At 38.2% G+C, this 18,900-nt stretch overlaps 1 protein-coding gene across 7 annotated transcripts in view; it reads right to left on the bottom strand.

The window, feature by feature from the left end:
* The window catches only part of LOC139993127 (ATP-sensitive inward rectifier potassium channel 12), a 60,351-nt gene that overhangs the window by 35,808 nt on the left and 5,643 nt on the right, over nt 1-18,900 (bottom strand). For 3 of the 7 annotated variants that reach the window (XM_072014583.1, XM_072014582.1, XM_072014589.1), the window contains exons 2-6: nt 8,871-8,985; nt 6,834-7,072; nt 5,376-5,649; nt 4,947-5,139; nt 4,227-4,448 (exon numbers count right to left, since the gene is read on the bottom strand). In XM_072014583.1, coding sequence (XP_071870684.1) covers nt 4,227-4,448; nt 4,947-5,139; nt 5,376-5,649; nt 6,834-7,072; nt 8,871-8,985 — 1,043 coding nt within the window. Of the gene's footprint in view, nt 1-4,226; nt 4,449-4,946; nt 5,140-5,375; nt 5,650-6,833; nt 7,073-8,870; nt 8,986-16,469; nt 16,530-16,953; nt 18,457-18,900 lie in introns of those variants that run through there. The other 4 variants (XM_072014585.1, XM_072014586.1, XM_072014587.1 and 1 more) reach the window with 4 other exon arrangements.

The raw sequence follows: 18,900 nt of genomic DNA on the forward strand, positions 1-18,900 counted from the left end.
TGTAACGACAGATGAGGAAACGTTGAAGCAAACTAAACGGCAAGAAGTTCGCTCTACGGAGATATGACGTGTCGTTGTTGAATCGCGTGAGTTGACGGAGTGCGTTGACGAGAAAAACTGTAAATTTAAATAATTCGGTATAATTCGGTAAAACTGTAAATTTAAAAGAAGAAAGAAAAAGAGAGAGTGGAAGAGACGCCAGTGATTCTTTAGAAGCGTTCAGAGTAAATCAGTTAAATCGTTACACGTAGATTTGATAAACTGTACGACGCGAGAGGTGGATTTCCAAGAAAGTACACGCGTTGTTATGGCGACACGAGCGAACACGCGAAACAATGACGAGAAGCTCGTTTGCGACGCAGATAGAAAAATTTGAAACGATCCGCGAGAAACTGTACGATACGAATGAGCAGCTTTGCGACGTCGCGATGATGTGAAATCATTGCTGAGCATTCTTTGTCCTCGAAATTCCTCAAACTTCTCTATAGCGTGGGAGTTTAGCAGGGAAGAAGAGAACAGCACAAGGAAATTAATTGCGGAATTCATTCGCACGGACGATTGTCGGAAGTTGAAGAAGAGGCCATTTCGTCGCTTGCACCGCGTGTTGGAAATCACCGAGTGAAACCCGGAAATAAGAGAAAGAAGTGGAGAACTCGAGGAGGGTCGAACCACTTAAAAGAGAAAAAGTAGTTGCAATTACAGTCACGAGACGTGCCATCGGTACGACAAGTGCAAAAAGCGAATCCTTGACGGAGAGTACAAAAATAGAAAAACGGATAATGCGTCCTAAACGGCATACGTGTGCGACGTCAGTGCATTTTTCTCGGAAACAACGGACGCTGATGATTCTGTATGATTGGCGAGTATGCGTATGACTTATAATCACGAACGTTTCCGTGAACCTGAGCCACCGAAAATGGCATGTTTTCCCCAGATAGCTAGTGATACATTACTCAAAGTCTCTGAAGTGTCGGTAAGACAGATGCTGGAGCTTTAACGAACGATAAACTGATAGATCAACCGCTGAAAGAAGTAGTCTTGTCTGCGCAGTTGAAGAGGAATTTGTTTTAGTGAAAGCGTTGACGGACGAGGATTTTTCGTTTCACGTTTACAGTGATCGCCGTGAAGTTCGAAATAGCGAAGACGCTCTATCCGCGCAGGAAACACGCTATGCTCCGCTGTTCCGACGTGTGTTTTTCGATAAGGAGAGGCCGATAGGACGTAACGTGTCTCGCGGGAACCTGCTAAGATGATAAGAATGAAAGGCTGGGTCGCGTTGATGTTAAAACGATGAAAGAAACCGAAGAGACCGGTGCGATGCAAAGTCTAAAAACCAAGCGTTAAAATGATTTTTTTTTTTTGAAGCCTGTACAGTAGAGACGAGCGAGCAAAAATGAAAGATGAATATTCCAAGTAAACAAGAAAGAATTTCGTGAATGTGGGTTCAAGATATTTTGTCCTGTTGAAAGACGACAGTACTAGTATTCGGACTGTCTGTTTTATACGTCACGAAGCAGAAGCTTTTGAAACATTTCAAGAATACGAGACTATTGCGTTTAGGCAAGCTCGTGATAAAATAAAAGCTTTACAAAAAGCTAATGGGACGGAATATACGCGAGGCAAGTTTCACGATTTTCTGGAAAATGGGGAATCACTCACGAAACATCAGCACCATGTGTTCTGCAATAAAATGGACAGACGGAGCGTGAAATAGGTACCCTGGTGGAGAGCGCTAGATCGATGTTGATTACCAAGGCTGTGTCAAGTACGTTGCAGGCCAAAGCTGTCAAGACAGCTGCGTATGTTCTAAACAGAACCCTTTGGAAACAAGTACTCAGGGCATGATGGCGTACGAAAAATTGATCACCGGTCTCCAGCCGGAAATTGAACACGCGCGCGTGTTCGGATGGACAAAACGTCCCGAAAGTAGAAACGAAGAAATTGAAACCGAAAAGCAAGAAAATGGTATTTGGTGGCTACGGGGAGAAGTCGACAAACTATCGACCGTGGGATGTAAAGCGTAAAATTCACGTGAATTACGACGTTGTTTTTAATAAGAGTTGCGTGAAGTCAGAGTCAACCGCAGAGACCTGAAAGAAGTCACAAATCCGGTTGGTTTCCGCTAAAATACAATGTCAATGCGGAGGATGAGGATGCTTGAAAGATGAAGAGGTAGTATTGGTACAGCCAAATGACGTGAGAGTTTGTTTTCAATTGCGACAAAATTCCTATATACGTGGAAAATCAAGATCGATGAATGAACCAACGAGCGAGTGAATGAGTCATGATCGATGATTCAACGAAGTTCGCTAGCAATCCGGAATGTCATAAACGGACAAAATATATCGATGCTCGCTTTCATTTTATTGAGCGACGTTCGTGAGATTGATGTACTGATACGTAGAGACTAAGCAGTAGCAGCAGGTGACAGATATGTTTACTAAACCGGTAGTGAGATAATTTGAATATCTGTAAGATAGGCATATCAAACGAAACTATATAAATGAGAGAGTTAAGATAAGATTGTCAAATATACCACAGGCTATATAGTCCCGTTTATAGGTAGCAAGTTCTTATGTAGTTCTTTTTTGGTTGACGCTCGAACACTCGGCAAACGGCGAAGACTTTCGCCTTCGACATTTCTCTTTCTTTCCATTTAGTCCTTTTTAACTATTCTTCGTTTAGATTTGCCGTATCGAACGAATGCACGAAACACGTCAAGTTTTGTTTTGCTATCAAATAAAATCCAACAGATATTTGTTTATACGTAGTGTATCTTCTGGTCAAACGGTTAAATTGTCCTATAAAATTTGTATGAATTTTGTAGATATCAAAGAGAATAAAGTCATTATAACTAGAATAGTAATAGGTTCTAATAAGTTATGTCAAGTTACGAGGCATTATAATTACCAATGTAAACGTAGTTAATATTAAAAGACTAGAACCGAAACTATAGGTTTATGGGTGTTTTCGTAGGCCTGTTTCATGGTTTCTGAAAGTGTTTCATGGGTTTTTTGCCAGGAAATTTCTTCTCTAATATTACCATTTCTTTCTAAATGTGATGCAATATGGAACAGTCACGGAGTCTATCCTCATATACTGTAAGCTTGAAGTTATTAGTAGAAGCCAAGAATTCGAAGAAAAGCCAGCTTAGAAATGTATTGATACGAAGGAAATGACTACATTCGTTTCAAATTAATAATAAAATTAACAGAAGCGTTCTATCCAACTACAAGTGAGAAGATGAGCTAGAAAATGATCTACAATTCTTAACCGCTATTGTGTGTATTTTATAAAGAAAAAACCATTTAAATTCCCAAAATTGCATCGTCCTAAATGTACAAAATTTCTACGAAAATCTTTTGAGAATCGATGGTCTTAACTCTCTTGATAATTTTAGCGTTAACAATTTAGTAATTTCCCTTTTAAAAAAATATGTTCCATCCGAACGATTTACTATTTAACAATGGTTTTAATTATGGAATTAATCGGTAATTAATAGGCTCGAGCACACGTACAGTGCAATTACAGTTTGATTCTTTTCTTGGTCCAAGGTTCGGACATATTGGCAGTGGTCGGAAGGTGGAGTGCCAGATTTTCGACTCGAGGTAAAAGCTACAACGTATACGGCGGCTAAAAGATAGTTTGCGTCGCGGAATGCGTCTCATATCGCGGACAGTATCGCCTGTGACAGTACAGATTCAATAAGCTTGATTCATGTTAATCGAGGTCAATCACATTTCACCGACAGCGTACAGTGGTCGATAAAATAGTTCTCCATCGATTATTATCAGATGACTGTGGATATTTATGCAAATTCGTATATTTATGAATTACTTGTAACTTGTAACTTGTGAACTTGTTCCGCCTGCTAAATATTATAACGTATACTACGCTTTGCATATCTCACGCGTATCCTCGCGTATTATGCGAGTTCAATGGATTTTTGCATTTTCGACCTGTCAGTCTGGTCTTTTAAACTAGAAACATTCGATTACGAAATTAAAGACGAATAAGGACAAAGCAAATGCGATTTTCAAACCGAAATGAATTTCTAAACGAAGCACTTGGTACGTCTAAGAGATTTACGATTCAAACGACGAGTTAACTCGTCTTCCCGGATTAATGCATAAAAATCCGCAGTCCGATATTATCACGATGATTCTTTAAAGAATTTTAATAAAGTTGGGAATTCATGCTCGTTAGAATTTTTTCTTTGCTCGTACCTCCTTTCGATCGTTGCATCGTCCTAAGTTTGTCCAAATCAGCCGCTGAACATAATGGCGTGTCAACCTCGTAGGTATTGTTGAACAAGGAATAGTTCACTTCGTATTCCCCAGTCTCCTTTTTGAACGTGATTATGTGTTCAAATCTGTGTCCCCATAAAATTTCAGACGGCAGGTACGAGCTTCTGGCTTGAGTCGTCATGCCAGTTGATTCGATGACACCTGGAATTGACGAGGAATTTTAGAAACTTTGCTTGTCTTCTTGATTCATTAAATACATAAGCTTTCCTGGAATTCGGTCCAACGATAGCTGAAATCAATGCGAAATTATAGAAATTTGTCTTCCTGATTCATCGAGTGTGTTATGCAACTGATGTTTCAATTACTCATCACGCAGACTGATTCGACGTGGGAGCATAAATCATACGAAGCTTCTCTTTGTCGAGAAAATAGATGTCGATCGATTGAAAATTAGTCCGTAAAAGTTTATCAAGTAATAATAATTACTTAATAAAAACGAAAGATTGTTTCGACGAATTTTCGAAAAAGTTCGAACGAAGATGTCTTTTGTTTTAGATTTTCAACTAATTCTCGCACGTGAGATAATCTATCACCGATAATTTACTCGTATTTAATCCGAAAGTGGTTTGTTTCACGCGATCGAACGAAAAGCTTTTGCTTCGTATTTTCGACTTTCATGGGACCTGCGTATTAAATTACCTTCCAACATGACGATAATCTCGAATCGTTCCCTGAGCATATCGCTGGCTGATATATGATAAAGAGGCGACTTTTCGTCGATCTTGTGAACGATCGTCGTTGGCCAAATAAAGAATATCTTGTCCTCCTCGCCATCGCCGCCCACTTTCAATTCTGTTTGGAAGAACGGCAGCAGTTCTCCTTCTCTGGTAACCTGAAAGTATAGTTGACGCCATCAAATCATTATACTATTGATCCCGGATGAAAGCAATAAAGAAGAATCTCGTAGAAATTGGCGCGGGACGAAGTTTCTTCGATCGAATCGAGACAACTTTACAGAAAAGAATTTAAGCGCGTGAATGACAAAAACAAAGTTTCTCTTCGGGATTCTTCAGGCGTTACGTAACGTCGTCGTTTTGCACGTTCAACCCGAAGGAAATAGAAACTTACCTTCCTTTTGATCATCTGGGCTCTGACGTGAGCCTCGATGATGTGACTCTTCCTCATGTCACCGACACGGAACATCAAACAGGGTTGTCCGTCCCTCTGACAGATCACAGCGTTCCTTGAAAACAGCAACGTCTGCGTTCTCTTCTTTGGTCGGGACAGTTTCGCGAAAACTATGCCGACCATGAAGGCCTGCAGGATCACACCTGTCATTGACTGGATGCATATCACGAATACTGCCTCTGGACACTCGTCTGTTGGGTGTTTCGACCCGTACCTACGATATTTGTCGTTGTTAGAGTGGCTCCGTATTGAGACACAGGGAGAAAGTGAAAAACGGAATCGTAGAAGATCTTGTGGAGCCGAATTAATTAAACCGAAGCTTAGGGAACCCAGTAGCATAGAATCTGTAGATCGGCCATGAGGCAATCGGAGGTTGAACTTTGGTAGAACTTCAAAGTTATGTAGAGATCGTGGAATCATTTTAGACTGACGAAGATTTTGGGACGTTAGGGAACTGTAGGTTTGAATTTTCGAGATTTTTGAGATTTTCGATTTTCGACCAACTTACGAGGGGAATCTAAAGCTTCCCTCGGAGAATTTTAACATTTCCGGACCGTAAGAACTCGAAAAAGTTTGTAGTTTCCTGAATTTTTGCAGTTCCTAAGACCACGCGATCGCGGGAATTTGCAGAGTACGAGATTGTGAGAATCTTGAGACCTTGAAAATTGTATGGTTTCAAGGATTTATTTAGTGCTACGACCTACGACTTCAGGTCAGAGGTGCGACTGGTCCCAGGATTTTCAGGCGATTGTCTCGAGTAGCTACAAAAAGAAAATCACCACTTTTAGGTATCCAATGAACGAATTCGAAACTTCCGAGTGATCCACGTGAATTGACAAGTTGCACTTAACCCGTAGAAAAATTCGTTTATCTTATCGTTTAGTCGATTGCAAAGTGCGGCTCAAGTTCTCTTGATTATCTACATCTATGATCTACAATCTCTAGATGACGTAAAGTGGTGCTACAATCTGTACGCGACCTAAGATTAGGTACTGAGGCAATTAATCTCAAATTAATTTCACTAGTTTGCTGGGTTACTCTAGGTCAGAGTTCTCCAATCTTGCCAATCGCAATGCATGCAAGGTAACTCCGCTGTTGTACCTCGAATGAAAGTTACGAATACCTCGTCTGTACGATTTTAAATAACAAGAATAGCTTCCATGAGTTCGACGTGTTGCCTAATTTCCTCTCGTTCGCTAGATTTCTAAAAAAAAATCACCGACGATCGCAGTGAGCCCCGACGTTATCGCACGTCCGGTTAACTCAACTAATTAATCAGGGGAGGGAGGGTATAGTTCTTTCAAATCGGCCGTGTTGTTAATAGCCTGTGAAATTCGTTCGAGTCGCTGATCCAATATAAATTACGCTTGATGATAATAGAAGATAATTGGTAATCACCCGATCGTGTGTTGCGTCTCGATGGAAAATAGGAAGGAGCTGGTGAATCCACGAATCTCCCTGATGCACGGGGTGAACGTTATGTTTGGATTGTTCTGATTTTCTAGGTCGAGGTCGCCGTGGCTGTACGCTATCAGCCACCATATCAGGGCGAAACCGAGCCATGACAGTAGGAAGTTCATGGAGAACACCAACAGAGTCCAACGCCATTGTGCGTCCACCAGCGTCGTGAAAATATCCTGAAAAGGTTACATAAAAATATAGTTTCGATGAAAATTTGAAATTGTCTGATTATACAGGGTGCGACCGAATAACACGTAGAAGCAGGCACACGGTGATTTCTTGATGAAAAAATAAGAAGAAAATATGGTAAAAGTATAAAATGTGTTCATTTAAGGTTTAGTTCTGGAGAAAATCGAGCGTGCAAATTTATCGAATATACTTGAACATGGTTAACTACCGACTGGATATGAGTAAGCGATCGATAAGACGTTATCGTAGAGGCGAAAGTAAGTAAAAAATATAAAATAAAATTTTTCTCTTTAAGGCTTCATTTTCAAGAAAATAGGGTTCGAATATGTTTAGTTAAGAATCGATCTGGTAGTTAGATAAGATAAATATGAAAATTTATTTTTTCGCAAACGAAGCGAATTTGTTCTTGAGAACAAATATTACTACGCATTTTCCACTTATTTTCACACGTAGAACGACCTGCTGTTGATTATTTAGCCCTGTCTAGTCCGAAATTAACCACGTTCGAGTATACACGATAAATTTTCAAACTCGATTTTCTCGTAAACTAAGTGAAAACATTTTGTTACACATTTTGTTCTTATTTTTTCATAAGGAATCACCTCGTACCCGCTTGTACATGTTATGAGTTCCTTTGACGTGGATATTAAATTGGATATTAAATTGACGTATAAAATATTATTACGCGCTAATATTAATACCGTATAAAATATTATTTCTAAAAAAGTTGAATTTAACAAGTCTATGTCAGTCATTGAACTGTCTATCACTTTATGCTTGTTTAAAGTATAGTATGTTAGTTTTCCTCCGTTTGAAGCGTAGATTGAAAGTATCGATTAAATTTTTATATTGTTGTTAGGTAGTTTTCATAAAATTGCCATCCATCTCAAGGGATGTATCGCATAGTGGTGGAAAAATTCCTTTAAAATGACGGTAGACATATCTGGGTCGAAAAGGAAGCAACTTGCGCTACAAATTATTTATATCGAATGTCAGGCTGATTTATAACAAAGATATTGTGACCTCGTGATATCGGCTATCGTGAATAATTCCTGCGATTCTTTTACGAAGCTTTCAATTTAGAAAAAGTGACATGAAAATTATTGGACACATCTTGGTATAACGAGAATTTCATGTAGACGATTTTTCAATACGTACGTTCTTCTAACAGAAACCGACAAACCAAAGGATCGTCCGTTTAAAAATGAAAAAAGAAAGGCTGCCAAATTTATAAGTCTGGAACTGAAAATTTGTATAAATCTAGAATAATCAAAGTACATGGAAGAATAAGAAAAGAAAATTACTTTTGTCGATTAAACTCGATATTTTAAAGGAACCGTGTACGATAGAAGATCTTATTCGAGACCACAACGATTCATCAACCTAACATAAGCTTTCAATAAAACGATATTATTATCGACTTAAGAATAAATGGACCGTTAAGAACACCGAGAAAGTATAACAATTGCGCTAATTTTAACACGTTCGAGAAATAAACATTTCTAGAGAACCGGAATATAGAAATTACATGAAAACATCGACTATAGAGAAGGACGACAATTTGGCAAGTAATTGTACTCGGAAAATAGATGGAGATAAATCAAGTTCGTGTTTTTACGCTAAATGAGGTTCGTACGATTCCGTATAAAAAGGAGGCGTAAAACTTGTAGCGTGATCGCTAAGTGTCGCTGGCGGAAATTCGTGACATCGCCTTGGAACGTTGTATATATGTTCTTAAAACGAAACTGCTACAGTCGTACGCTTTTAGAAATACTTTAAAATTACCTGAAGGTAACGGCGCCGTCTCTTGGCGACATTTCCTTGTACGACATTGCAATCGCCGTGCTTGAAAACCACTCTTTTGCGTATCCGTCGCGAGCTGAATCTTGTTTGCCGGTATCTGAAAGCAGAAAGCAGCGTTGAGTACTTTGCGTGTATTTAAAAGTCGAATTGCGATGTTAGTTAATTATTTCGCTACTTCGATCTTACGAACATGCTTCTATAAACTACGAGATAATTATATAAAATGTTATATAACATGTTAGAAAACTCGAAATAATTAGGATGGATTAAACTATCTTTATTTTATTTTCGGATATGTGCTTTGCTTCGTTTCTCGAACTTGTCTTATCAGGGACCAAGTCCTTGTAGAACGTTAGGTGATTACGTAAAGTATTATATAAAATATCCGAAAACTCGAGATAATCGAAACGTGGTACTTTATCTGTATTTTATTTTCAGGTACGTACTTTGTTTCAGTAGAATCGAATTTATTAGGGACCAGGTCCTTGTAAAATATTATATAAAGTATTATATAAAATGTTGGATAAACTCATAATAGTCAAAACAAGGTGCTTCATCTCTATTGTATTTGCAGATATATACTTTGTTTTATTGGAACGTAACATATCGCGGACCAAATATTGAAACGACGCCTAAAAGTATAAACGCAATAACGTTGAAAACTGCAAAATAATTTGCACACTATTTTATCAAAGTACAAGAAAAATTATCAGAATACCTAACAAGTAGATGTTTTTCAAAACTTTGTTATATAAATTAGAGACACAAACAGGCTTCTGTTAAATTTCCTCAAGATTTCATAAAATTATCAGGTGAAAATGAAAGAATTCTAGGATTCTGTTTTACAACCCCGATATCGGCAAAAGACACAATTCGACGATACGAGACAAACTAAAAAAAGACTCGCAAATGAAAAGCTGACCCTGGATCAAGTTGGACAATTAGAAATTCGAACAGCGCGCTATTTCTGTTCTCCAAATTTCTCGCCAGAGACCGAGAACCTCTGTTCTATATCAGGCGCCGGTTTTCGAAGAAGGTCACTGACATCCTTCGTTCTTTTTTCGTCTACGTCGGATCGTTTCTACGCACACCTGATGGAAAGAAATCGCGTCCTAGAGGGTTGTGTTCCGCGTGAGACGGAAAACGAGACGTCCAGCTAAAAACCTCCCACGGCTTTTCTAAAGGCCGTTTAAAATGGTCGTACGGTCTGCTTCGAAATACACTGAGGCTAATGCCAAAGGACATAATTTACCGTCGAACGCGTTTCCTACGCGCCGGGATGGCCCGATTTAGAGCAATCTGCCAGAAAATCGACAGACAAACGAGTCCTGATAGTCTTCCGTCTCTACATGATTCATTACCTTCGTCCCTAATTGCGAGCAACTTTTAAAAGCATCGTCTTCTAACCAATAATTCGCACATGATTACTATGAATCACAGCTTCGAAGAATTACGCTTCCACTTAAGTCTGTCGCACTTGTTGAATTTTTAGTTCCTCTTTGCGTTTCAAAGAAGACAATTTTCGTATCTTCGACGTTAGAACTTCGATCTCAAACAATTAAGATTGTACCGTAAGTAGAAGTTCACTCGTGTTTTCGCTATATTATTAGCGTAACATCAACATGTTGACCGCTATGCAGTGAATTTTGTAAGTGGGTTTTCCCCTGAGAGTCGCGACAGATTGAAATATAATACGTTTAATTTTTCTGAAATATTTGATATTGTATTTCCTAATTGTTACTGTTACTGTTCGTGTTACCTCAATTATCGGCATCGTTGAACGTTTCTTAGTTCGTGAAATTTATCGAATTTTAATCATTGTCAAATATTTGATAATGTGGGCCGTCGATGAATACCAGTGGAAAGTCAACGTGTTAAGGTTTAATTGTAAAACAGCGAAGATATTTATTCGTTCACAATTTTTCTACAAATCGCGTAACGTAACGAAATCGTTTGTTGCGTTGAATATTATTTTACGCTCACGTTCTTCTTCAGCCAACGAATTATTCAGCTAATTATGCATCGAGATAATCCAATTTTTGCCCTTAATAGCTTCGTTAATTATACGTCCTTCGATAATCGTACTTTCTTATTAGTTAACAAATTTCTTCAAACTCGACGATACAAAAGGAACAGTCACTAATGCGCACATTTTTCATTTAAAGATTCTCCATCTTTTCTTCTATTCTTTAAACATTGGAAATTTTGTTCTACGTTAGAATTAAAGAGATGGAAACATAATAAATTTGAGCATGATGATAATACCTAGAATTGCATACAATAATCATCGGAGATTGAATTTTCAAAATCTAAATACGATTTGGTTATTCAGTTTCTCGGATTGCTTCGTCGAACAGAAAACAGCAAAGACTCCAAGAATATCGAATATTTTCAGCGACGCATAGTTTTCATATTTTCATGGTTGTTTAGAAAACTCGCGTGTCCTTCCGTGGAATATCTGTTTCGTATTCGAATCGATACTTCGTCGTAGAAAATGAAACGCTTGAAGAAGCATTTATCGAATATCGTTTTACCGAATTCAATAATCTTACAGCAGCTGTTGTCATCTCGCAAACATCGGTAAATTCGATTGCTCCCTAAGTGGTCCTGGCCCCATAGGCTTTTTCGCCAATGTGAAAATAAGTATTACGAAATCTGATATCCAAATATTTGCTTGATCTTGTTTTATCCGAGTCACTGACGTTTTTTTTTTTTCACGCTGGAGTTCGTTCTACAATCAGACTCTTCCACTAGCTATAGTTCCTATATGATTATTGTATTATTATTTAATCGCTAAATTCATAGCACGTACTGTTGATCGTTTTATTACTGGACTTTTAATTATTATGATTAAATAATGGGAGAATTTATATGAACATAAAAATCTGTAAAAATTTATGATATGATATATGAGAGATCCCCTAAATTTGTTACAAATCTTCTTAATTCTTTATATCTTAAATATACCATAATCTTTTTGATATATCTTTAAAACTTGTCTTCCGTTCGGAGAACATGCAGAACATGTAAAACTTTGAAGATATTTCGAATAAGAAAAAGCGATATGAAGATAAGTAGAAATCTAATACGCTGATTGACTATTATCGAACATTTAAACAAGATGTTCCCCAAGCGAAATATTTCAGGAAGTCGGTTATCTCCTTTTAACTATTCAAATTCTACTAAAAGAAATGTATTAAAAAACGCAGAGTATTTTCCATTCAAAGATTTGTAATACAAATTCGCGCATACTCTTTTTCCACTTGGATTGAAGCTACAACTCAACTTGCGAATATCATAATATAATAATATCTCTCGATAATATAATAATAATTCTCAGCTGTGCATCGTTCAAACGGACCAAGAGCAGTCTGAACAAGGCAAACTAATCGGTTGATCCTTCCTAAAGTTAACTTCAAGCATTTTGCTAAAAATACATCGATTCCGATTCTATCTCCGTGAAAAATCATCTTTGCTCACGGTACAGGCCTATTCTATTCGCAGATTTCGTTCGTCGAACGTCAATAACATTCGTATGGCGAGGAAATCGATAGGTTTCAGACATATTAAAATCGATTGTAATCCGAATGATGAAGATTCATTTGATCTTGACCGATGAGACACGATCGATAAAGAAACGATCATCGAGAGATGTCATTCTAAGAAGAAGATTTATAGCAAGTTTTGGCAGAGAATTGGACGATCGGAGACAAAGTGGATGTTTTAAGTGGATATCAAAGTTAAGCTAGATACATTAAAATTCTGACGTTAGCTGAAATACAGCGTAGAGTACGCAATTTGGCAACTGATAGCGTCTCGGTATAAACGAATGCTCCCTGTGACGAACGAGGAACACGGTTCGCTATAACGTTCGATGATGCCGTAGAAAAGAAATAGAAGATCTCAGAATATCGAGGTGATACTAGATTTTATAATTAGAGCGATATTTCGGTGTTATAAATACTAACGCGGAACCCTACCGATACTGATCAAATCAAGACATCTCCAATGCTGTTCTCGGTAGCTTTTAGATCTTAATTCTGGTCGGGTTTGAAAGTTTCAAGTCTGTATTTAGGCCGGTGAGAAATGTACAACTTTGAACTGGAAACGTTCACAGATTCTTAAATATTAATATTAAACGTTAAAATTTTCAACAGTCGGGAACGTTTAAAAGTTTAAGAAACTTCAATCGGGAACGTTTGAAAATTAAACAATTCTAACTTCAGAACGCTGGGAAATCTAAAAGTTTGAATTCAAGGTGTTCAGAACTGAAAAATCTTGTGTTTAAAGCGTTTGGAAATTTAAACATTCGAAATTGAAGCGCTCAAAAACTCCGAAATGTGGATTCAAAACACTTAAAAATTCCAAGATTTTTGGTTCAAAGCGCTCGGAGAAATAAAAATTTTGATCCGAAGCGTGCGAAAATTCGCAAAGTTGTAACGCAAACCGCTCAGAAACTGCAAAATGTAGAGTCAAAAAGCTTAAAAATCGAAAACTTTGTTATTCAAAGCGCCGGATACTTGACAACGTAAAATTCAAAGCGCCCGAAAATTCGCAAAGTTGAATTCAAAGCGAAAACGCAAAAAATTCTCATTGGAAGCGTCAGAAAATTCGCAAATTTCAATTGAAGTCGTCGAAAACGACTTGAAATTCCTACGAATGTTGCTCGAATTCTCCGCATTCTGTCCATTCCTCGGTATATTTACCAAAAATGGATCTTACAACGTTCCCAAATCCGAGCTAACCGTCGCCAGTCACGGAGAGCCGCGAGTTCCTCGAACTTGCAAATCCAAACTAATTTTAAGCTACTCGACGTAATTAAGCAACTTTCGCGACTGTGTAACGCGAATGGGGAAGGTCTCGCGTCCACGGCTATCCAGAGTTTCCGGGGTGATGTTGTGAATTCCAGGGACAGTAGCCAGACGACAGGCGCGTGTATTTCTGATCGAATCAGCCAGAAATAAGCATACGATGGTGCGGAACTCGGAAAATTCGTTCAGCCAGACAGAATCGGGATTTAGGAGCAGTGTTTACATAGACGTGTTGCGTAGCTACGGATTATTGAAATCTAGAAGCTCGTACGAAAAGCGTTAAGGTTGTTGGCAATGTCCACATGATCTCTTTGAACTTGTCTCTTTTCCCTCGCCCCTGATAGACTTCGCCACGAGTCAGACGATTTTCTTCGTCGAACCGACGCGTCGCGTCGCGTCGCGTCCGCCCGACGTCAGAGTTGATACTTGGACGTGGACGCCGAGTGGTAGACAGGATGTTTGTCTTTCGGATGTAGGAAGATGATGGGAGAACTTCGTTTGCTTTGTTATCGTACATTAATAGAGGTGTCTCTAATGTTAGGAATATCACACTTTAGCGTCTTTCTTAACGCTGGAACCACTGGTGATTAAATGTGAATAGAAATTCAATTATTCAAATATGGAAATTCAATGTGTCGAAGAAATATTAAGATGAAAAACGTAAGGAAAAAATGGGAGCCCTTACCCAGATACTTAGTCGAAAATAAAAGATACAATTTTATGCGAAATGTTCTTCCTGAAGCGAATTGAAAATTTCCGAATTGCATTGAAAAATGACGAATTTTGGTTATTTTGACCATTTCCAATCCATTCCTCTTCATCTATTTAATGCATGTATTCGTCTTATGTATATTTGAAAACAATCGTTGAAAAATAATTTACCATTATTTAATTATACTTTTTAATGGAAATTGCTTCTTTGTTAATTGTCAAAACGATATGACTATTAAAAAAGGCTTAACATAACAAACTTATCGTTATCCGCCAATTTCTGATGAAGATTTTCATAGAATGAACTTTCGGAGGATTCTCTATATTTCTTTTTCTCAGTTCATTTTTCTCTTTTGAAGATTTTTTCGAAGAGTAGAAATATCTTCATGGATGAGAGATCGGAACTAAGAATTATGGTTTATCGGCTAGTTTAAGTGGTTAGCTGGATCTTCCAACTTCCGCAGACGAACGAGAAAGCGTATAACCCGATAGATTCGGACTTTTGGTACTGGTTTTCTCGAAGAGACCTAGACCGCGGTTCGATTTGGCTTGGTCCGTTCGTCTGGCAAACGACGTTCTAAATTCGTGTGCTTCGGTTCAGTTTCAACCCTGACATATTGACCCGAGATGAAAATAGATTAAGACTTCCACACCTGTTTGGGCTACTGTTGCTGACGAAGCTGGAAAGTCGGAGAGATTTATTCCCTTCGAGAGAAACGTGTCCACTTTAACGAATCGCTGGGAGAACCTGATAACTTGAAACTCCATAACCTTTGACTTTGACGCATTCGTGGAGCATTCGCGAGATAATTACTCGGAGGCAATTGTGTGAGCTCGTTTACTTAATTTCCGGTTGCTTTCTTCCCTTAGCTTTTTCAACAAAAATCTACTAGAATTTAGTAGCAATTTAATAGAAATTTACTAGCCGAAGAAAACTTGACACGAGGTGTTTTGTAATTGGCGATACAATTGGCAGTGACCCTGCGTGAAAAAGTATTTCAAAAACTGTTGAAAGTATTTTAAGTATTTTAAAGTACTCTATGCTTTATTTTACTGAATTTTACACCTGATGAAATTTCTTTTGTCAGAAGATAATAGTCTGTCGTGTATAAACATTCCGTTTAATTCCTATGCTCTCGATCGTCAAATACGGTAAGTGAAATTGTTGTTAAATTGTTGATTAAACGCAGAGGTAAATTAGAAATGTCAACCTGAAGGAACGACGATTATCAGAGACAATAATTAAACGCAGACGAAGCGGGCAAATATTTCGAGTAAACTTGATCAAACACGAATCTTCCTCGAATGAGAAAATTTTATCCTATATTCTCGACGTATTTATTCGCATAGAGTCGCCTTTCCGCCAGACTGAACCAACAGTTACACCCTATATTAAATACTTCATAACTTGGAAAACGAATGTCGTTAGGTAGTTGGATGTTTGCGTCCAATTTTCTACGAGTTATATTAATATTAAGGGTTTATAAAAGAGGATATGAACATTTCACAGATAATTGATTGATAAAACGATCGATTAGGAAATAGAGAGTTTGCAACGACGTTTCGAAAGGCCGACCCACGCGGTTCGTAAAACGGAACGATTTAGAGCAGACGAGAAAGTGCCTGTGATTATGATAACTAGCCGCAATAAACCTAATGATATAAACCGTTCAGAGAGATTGTTGTTTAAAGAACGTTACTGACGAGATGGTACGAGCCTTAACTCGACTATTGGAAGTCGTCCTTGATTCAGACTCTTTCATCTTGGTCCGAAACGCTACACCAGACGACGATGATCGTTGTACCGATACTGTTTTCAACGTTATCCGATATTTTATGCATTGCAGCCATTTAGCGTATTTATGCTGAGTGTGGTTTGTGCTTAGATGCAGGAAAGCAACGCTTGCCACCACGGAAGAGTAGATTAGAAGTTTTGCGTTCATATTTGCATCGACATAGCTACTGTTCAGCTACTTTTTTTTATGAAACAGTCTACAAATCAATATCGAAATACGATCTTACAAAGACTGATGACTTATGAACGTGCGATGTTACTTACGCGGTGTTCTTGTAACTCTTTGTTGGAAATACAGTCAATCTCGAAGGTGCTTCGTGCATACTATAAAAATACGTGTTTTCATTAGAATAAATCGTATGCTCGTTGCAATAACTGTTTTATAACGAAACATACGTTATTTCATAAAAATATTTCAAAACAGATCTGAAGGAAAAGAATTGCATTCGAACGATCTTATTATTTCGATTGGTAGGTTTCAATATTTCGTGGAGATTTTGCTTTGTGCTTGAAAGTATTTCTGAAGTTAATCTGTCTAACAAAAAATAATTTGCACCTTACGGTGAAACTTAGAATTTTATTTCGGTCGATTTAACGTTGTTGTATTACAACGCAGACGAAGACTTTCATGATTGACCGTATTTTTGAACTTTTCTCAACAGATTCTTTGATATCATAAGATCATAATAATAAGAAAATAGCCTTTTTTAATGTATCCAGTGTTCTCAATGAATATGATCACTCTTACGTAATAAAACGTGCAGTAGAAGCGACATACTTCTGCAATTCTTCCCTCCAAGCAGCTTCCCCTGACGTGGTCGCCTTAACGACCAGCATCGACACTTGAGACAACGCTCTCCGTAGGCCGGATAACGCCATTCCCTCGCCCAAGTGGATCTTTCCGGATCCCGAGGAACTCGGTGAAAGTGTTTTCAACGTCGATCCATCCATTCTTCCTCTCCTTCCGCTTTTGTCTCTTCAAAGGGCACACCGGATTTTTATCTCTCACGCGATTCGCGCAGATGATTATTTTAACTGGTCATCATCGATCGATCGATCGGGATAAATATCATCCTTCTCTCTTTTTCCCTCTCTTTCTCTGTTTTACAACGTGACAACGAAAGGTCGGTGATCGGTAAAAATAAATGCTTGTAGATCTAGCCACACGCGTGGACTTCGCTATCTTATTTAGTGCCAGCTACTCGCGATATGTGTTATAAATAAAAAAAAAAAAAAAAAAGAAGAAGAAAGGAAAGAATATGAAGAAACAGAAAAAAAGCTGTGTTTCTCGAACAACGACTCAATGTTGAGCACGCTTAGAATCCAACTCGTATTTCGACCCGAGTTGCAGCGGAATTTCGGCGTCTAAGTTTAAGCCACCTTCAAGCGGGGGGCCGAGAACCGCAGCAGCGGATGCTCTTAAGGCACAACGAATAAAGAACTCATCGTCAGAGCCAAATATCGCAGCCTGTCCAGAGCCATTGGAAAATCCAGATCAATCGTTTGCACCACATCCGTTTCTCGATCTTGCCGCGTCTTCTTTGCCCTGCGACCTCTTCGGATCACATCCTCCGATCTTTTCGATCTTCCCGCGCACACTCGCTTCTATGTTCACTTCACTATGTCACTTTCACTCGAAATAAAATCTCCAAATCGTTCACCTCACACCGATTTTCCTTATATTTTATCCTAACGTTTCTTGAACAAATTCGCCACTGTTCGTTCTCATCTTTTATCGCGAGAAGGGAGGAACTCGTTTTCTGGTCGGAAAATGAAAAAGAAAAGAAATTTCTGGAGTAACTTTCACGAGGCAACGGGGCACTGATTTACGCACTTTGCCGGACTATTTATAAGAACGTCGCGTCACCGGGTGAAATCATTGAAAAAAATCCAAGGTAGCGCGGAAGAAGAAGAAGAGGGAAAGGGGCGCTGGCGATCGTCGACTAAAGATGTTGAGGGTGCTCGTCCAATTATCGAGTACGTTAACGAACCGAGGCTCAGCCGACACTGAAGCGATTCTACTTCGACCCTTGCTGTTGGCGATTTCCCTTTTGTCTTCGCACTAGCCAATTTGGCAACGTACGGAGAATCCGTAAGATTCGTTCCATTCGCTAGAGATGGAGCCTCGATGACAAGAGACACCGCTCCGAAACAAGTCGTTGCACCGGTGCATCATTTCTATTTGTCGAAACATCTCTTCATCAAGCTTTCGGATACGTCATTCGTGATTCTGATACGTTTTCATGACCGTGCAGATTTGAGGCTTCTGTCTAATTGAAATGGACTGGGAATATTTATGCATTTATGACAAGTTTAATTGATGCACGAGTTCAGTATTTAACGAGTAGTAAATTAAAGTAGTAGATAACAAGCAGTAGATTTAATCAGTTAGCTGTTGCGACCTGTTTGAAAAGTGTATGCCTAAATATTATTAGACTAATATTATTTATATAGACTAACAATTATTAAACTACATATCGTATTGTTTACACTATATACAGTTTTTTAATAATAATAGGTATAATAAATAATAAGTAGTAAATTGATTTTAATAAAATTCAGCTTGTGCATCATACAATAATAAATGCAAATAATAAGCAACACGTACTAAATACAAATAATGAATATAATAAATAACAAATATAAGTAATAAATTGATTTTGATAAAATTGATCTTGTGTGTTGTACAGTGATA

This window comes from Bombus fervidus, chromosome 12, assembly GCF_041682495.2.
Source record: "Bombus fervidus isolate BK054 chromosome 12, iyBomFerv1, whole genome shotgun sequence".
In the NCBI taxonomy this organism is placed as follows: domain Eukaryota; kingdom Metazoa; phylum Arthropoda; class Insecta; order Hymenoptera; family Apidae; genus Bombus; species Bombus fervidus.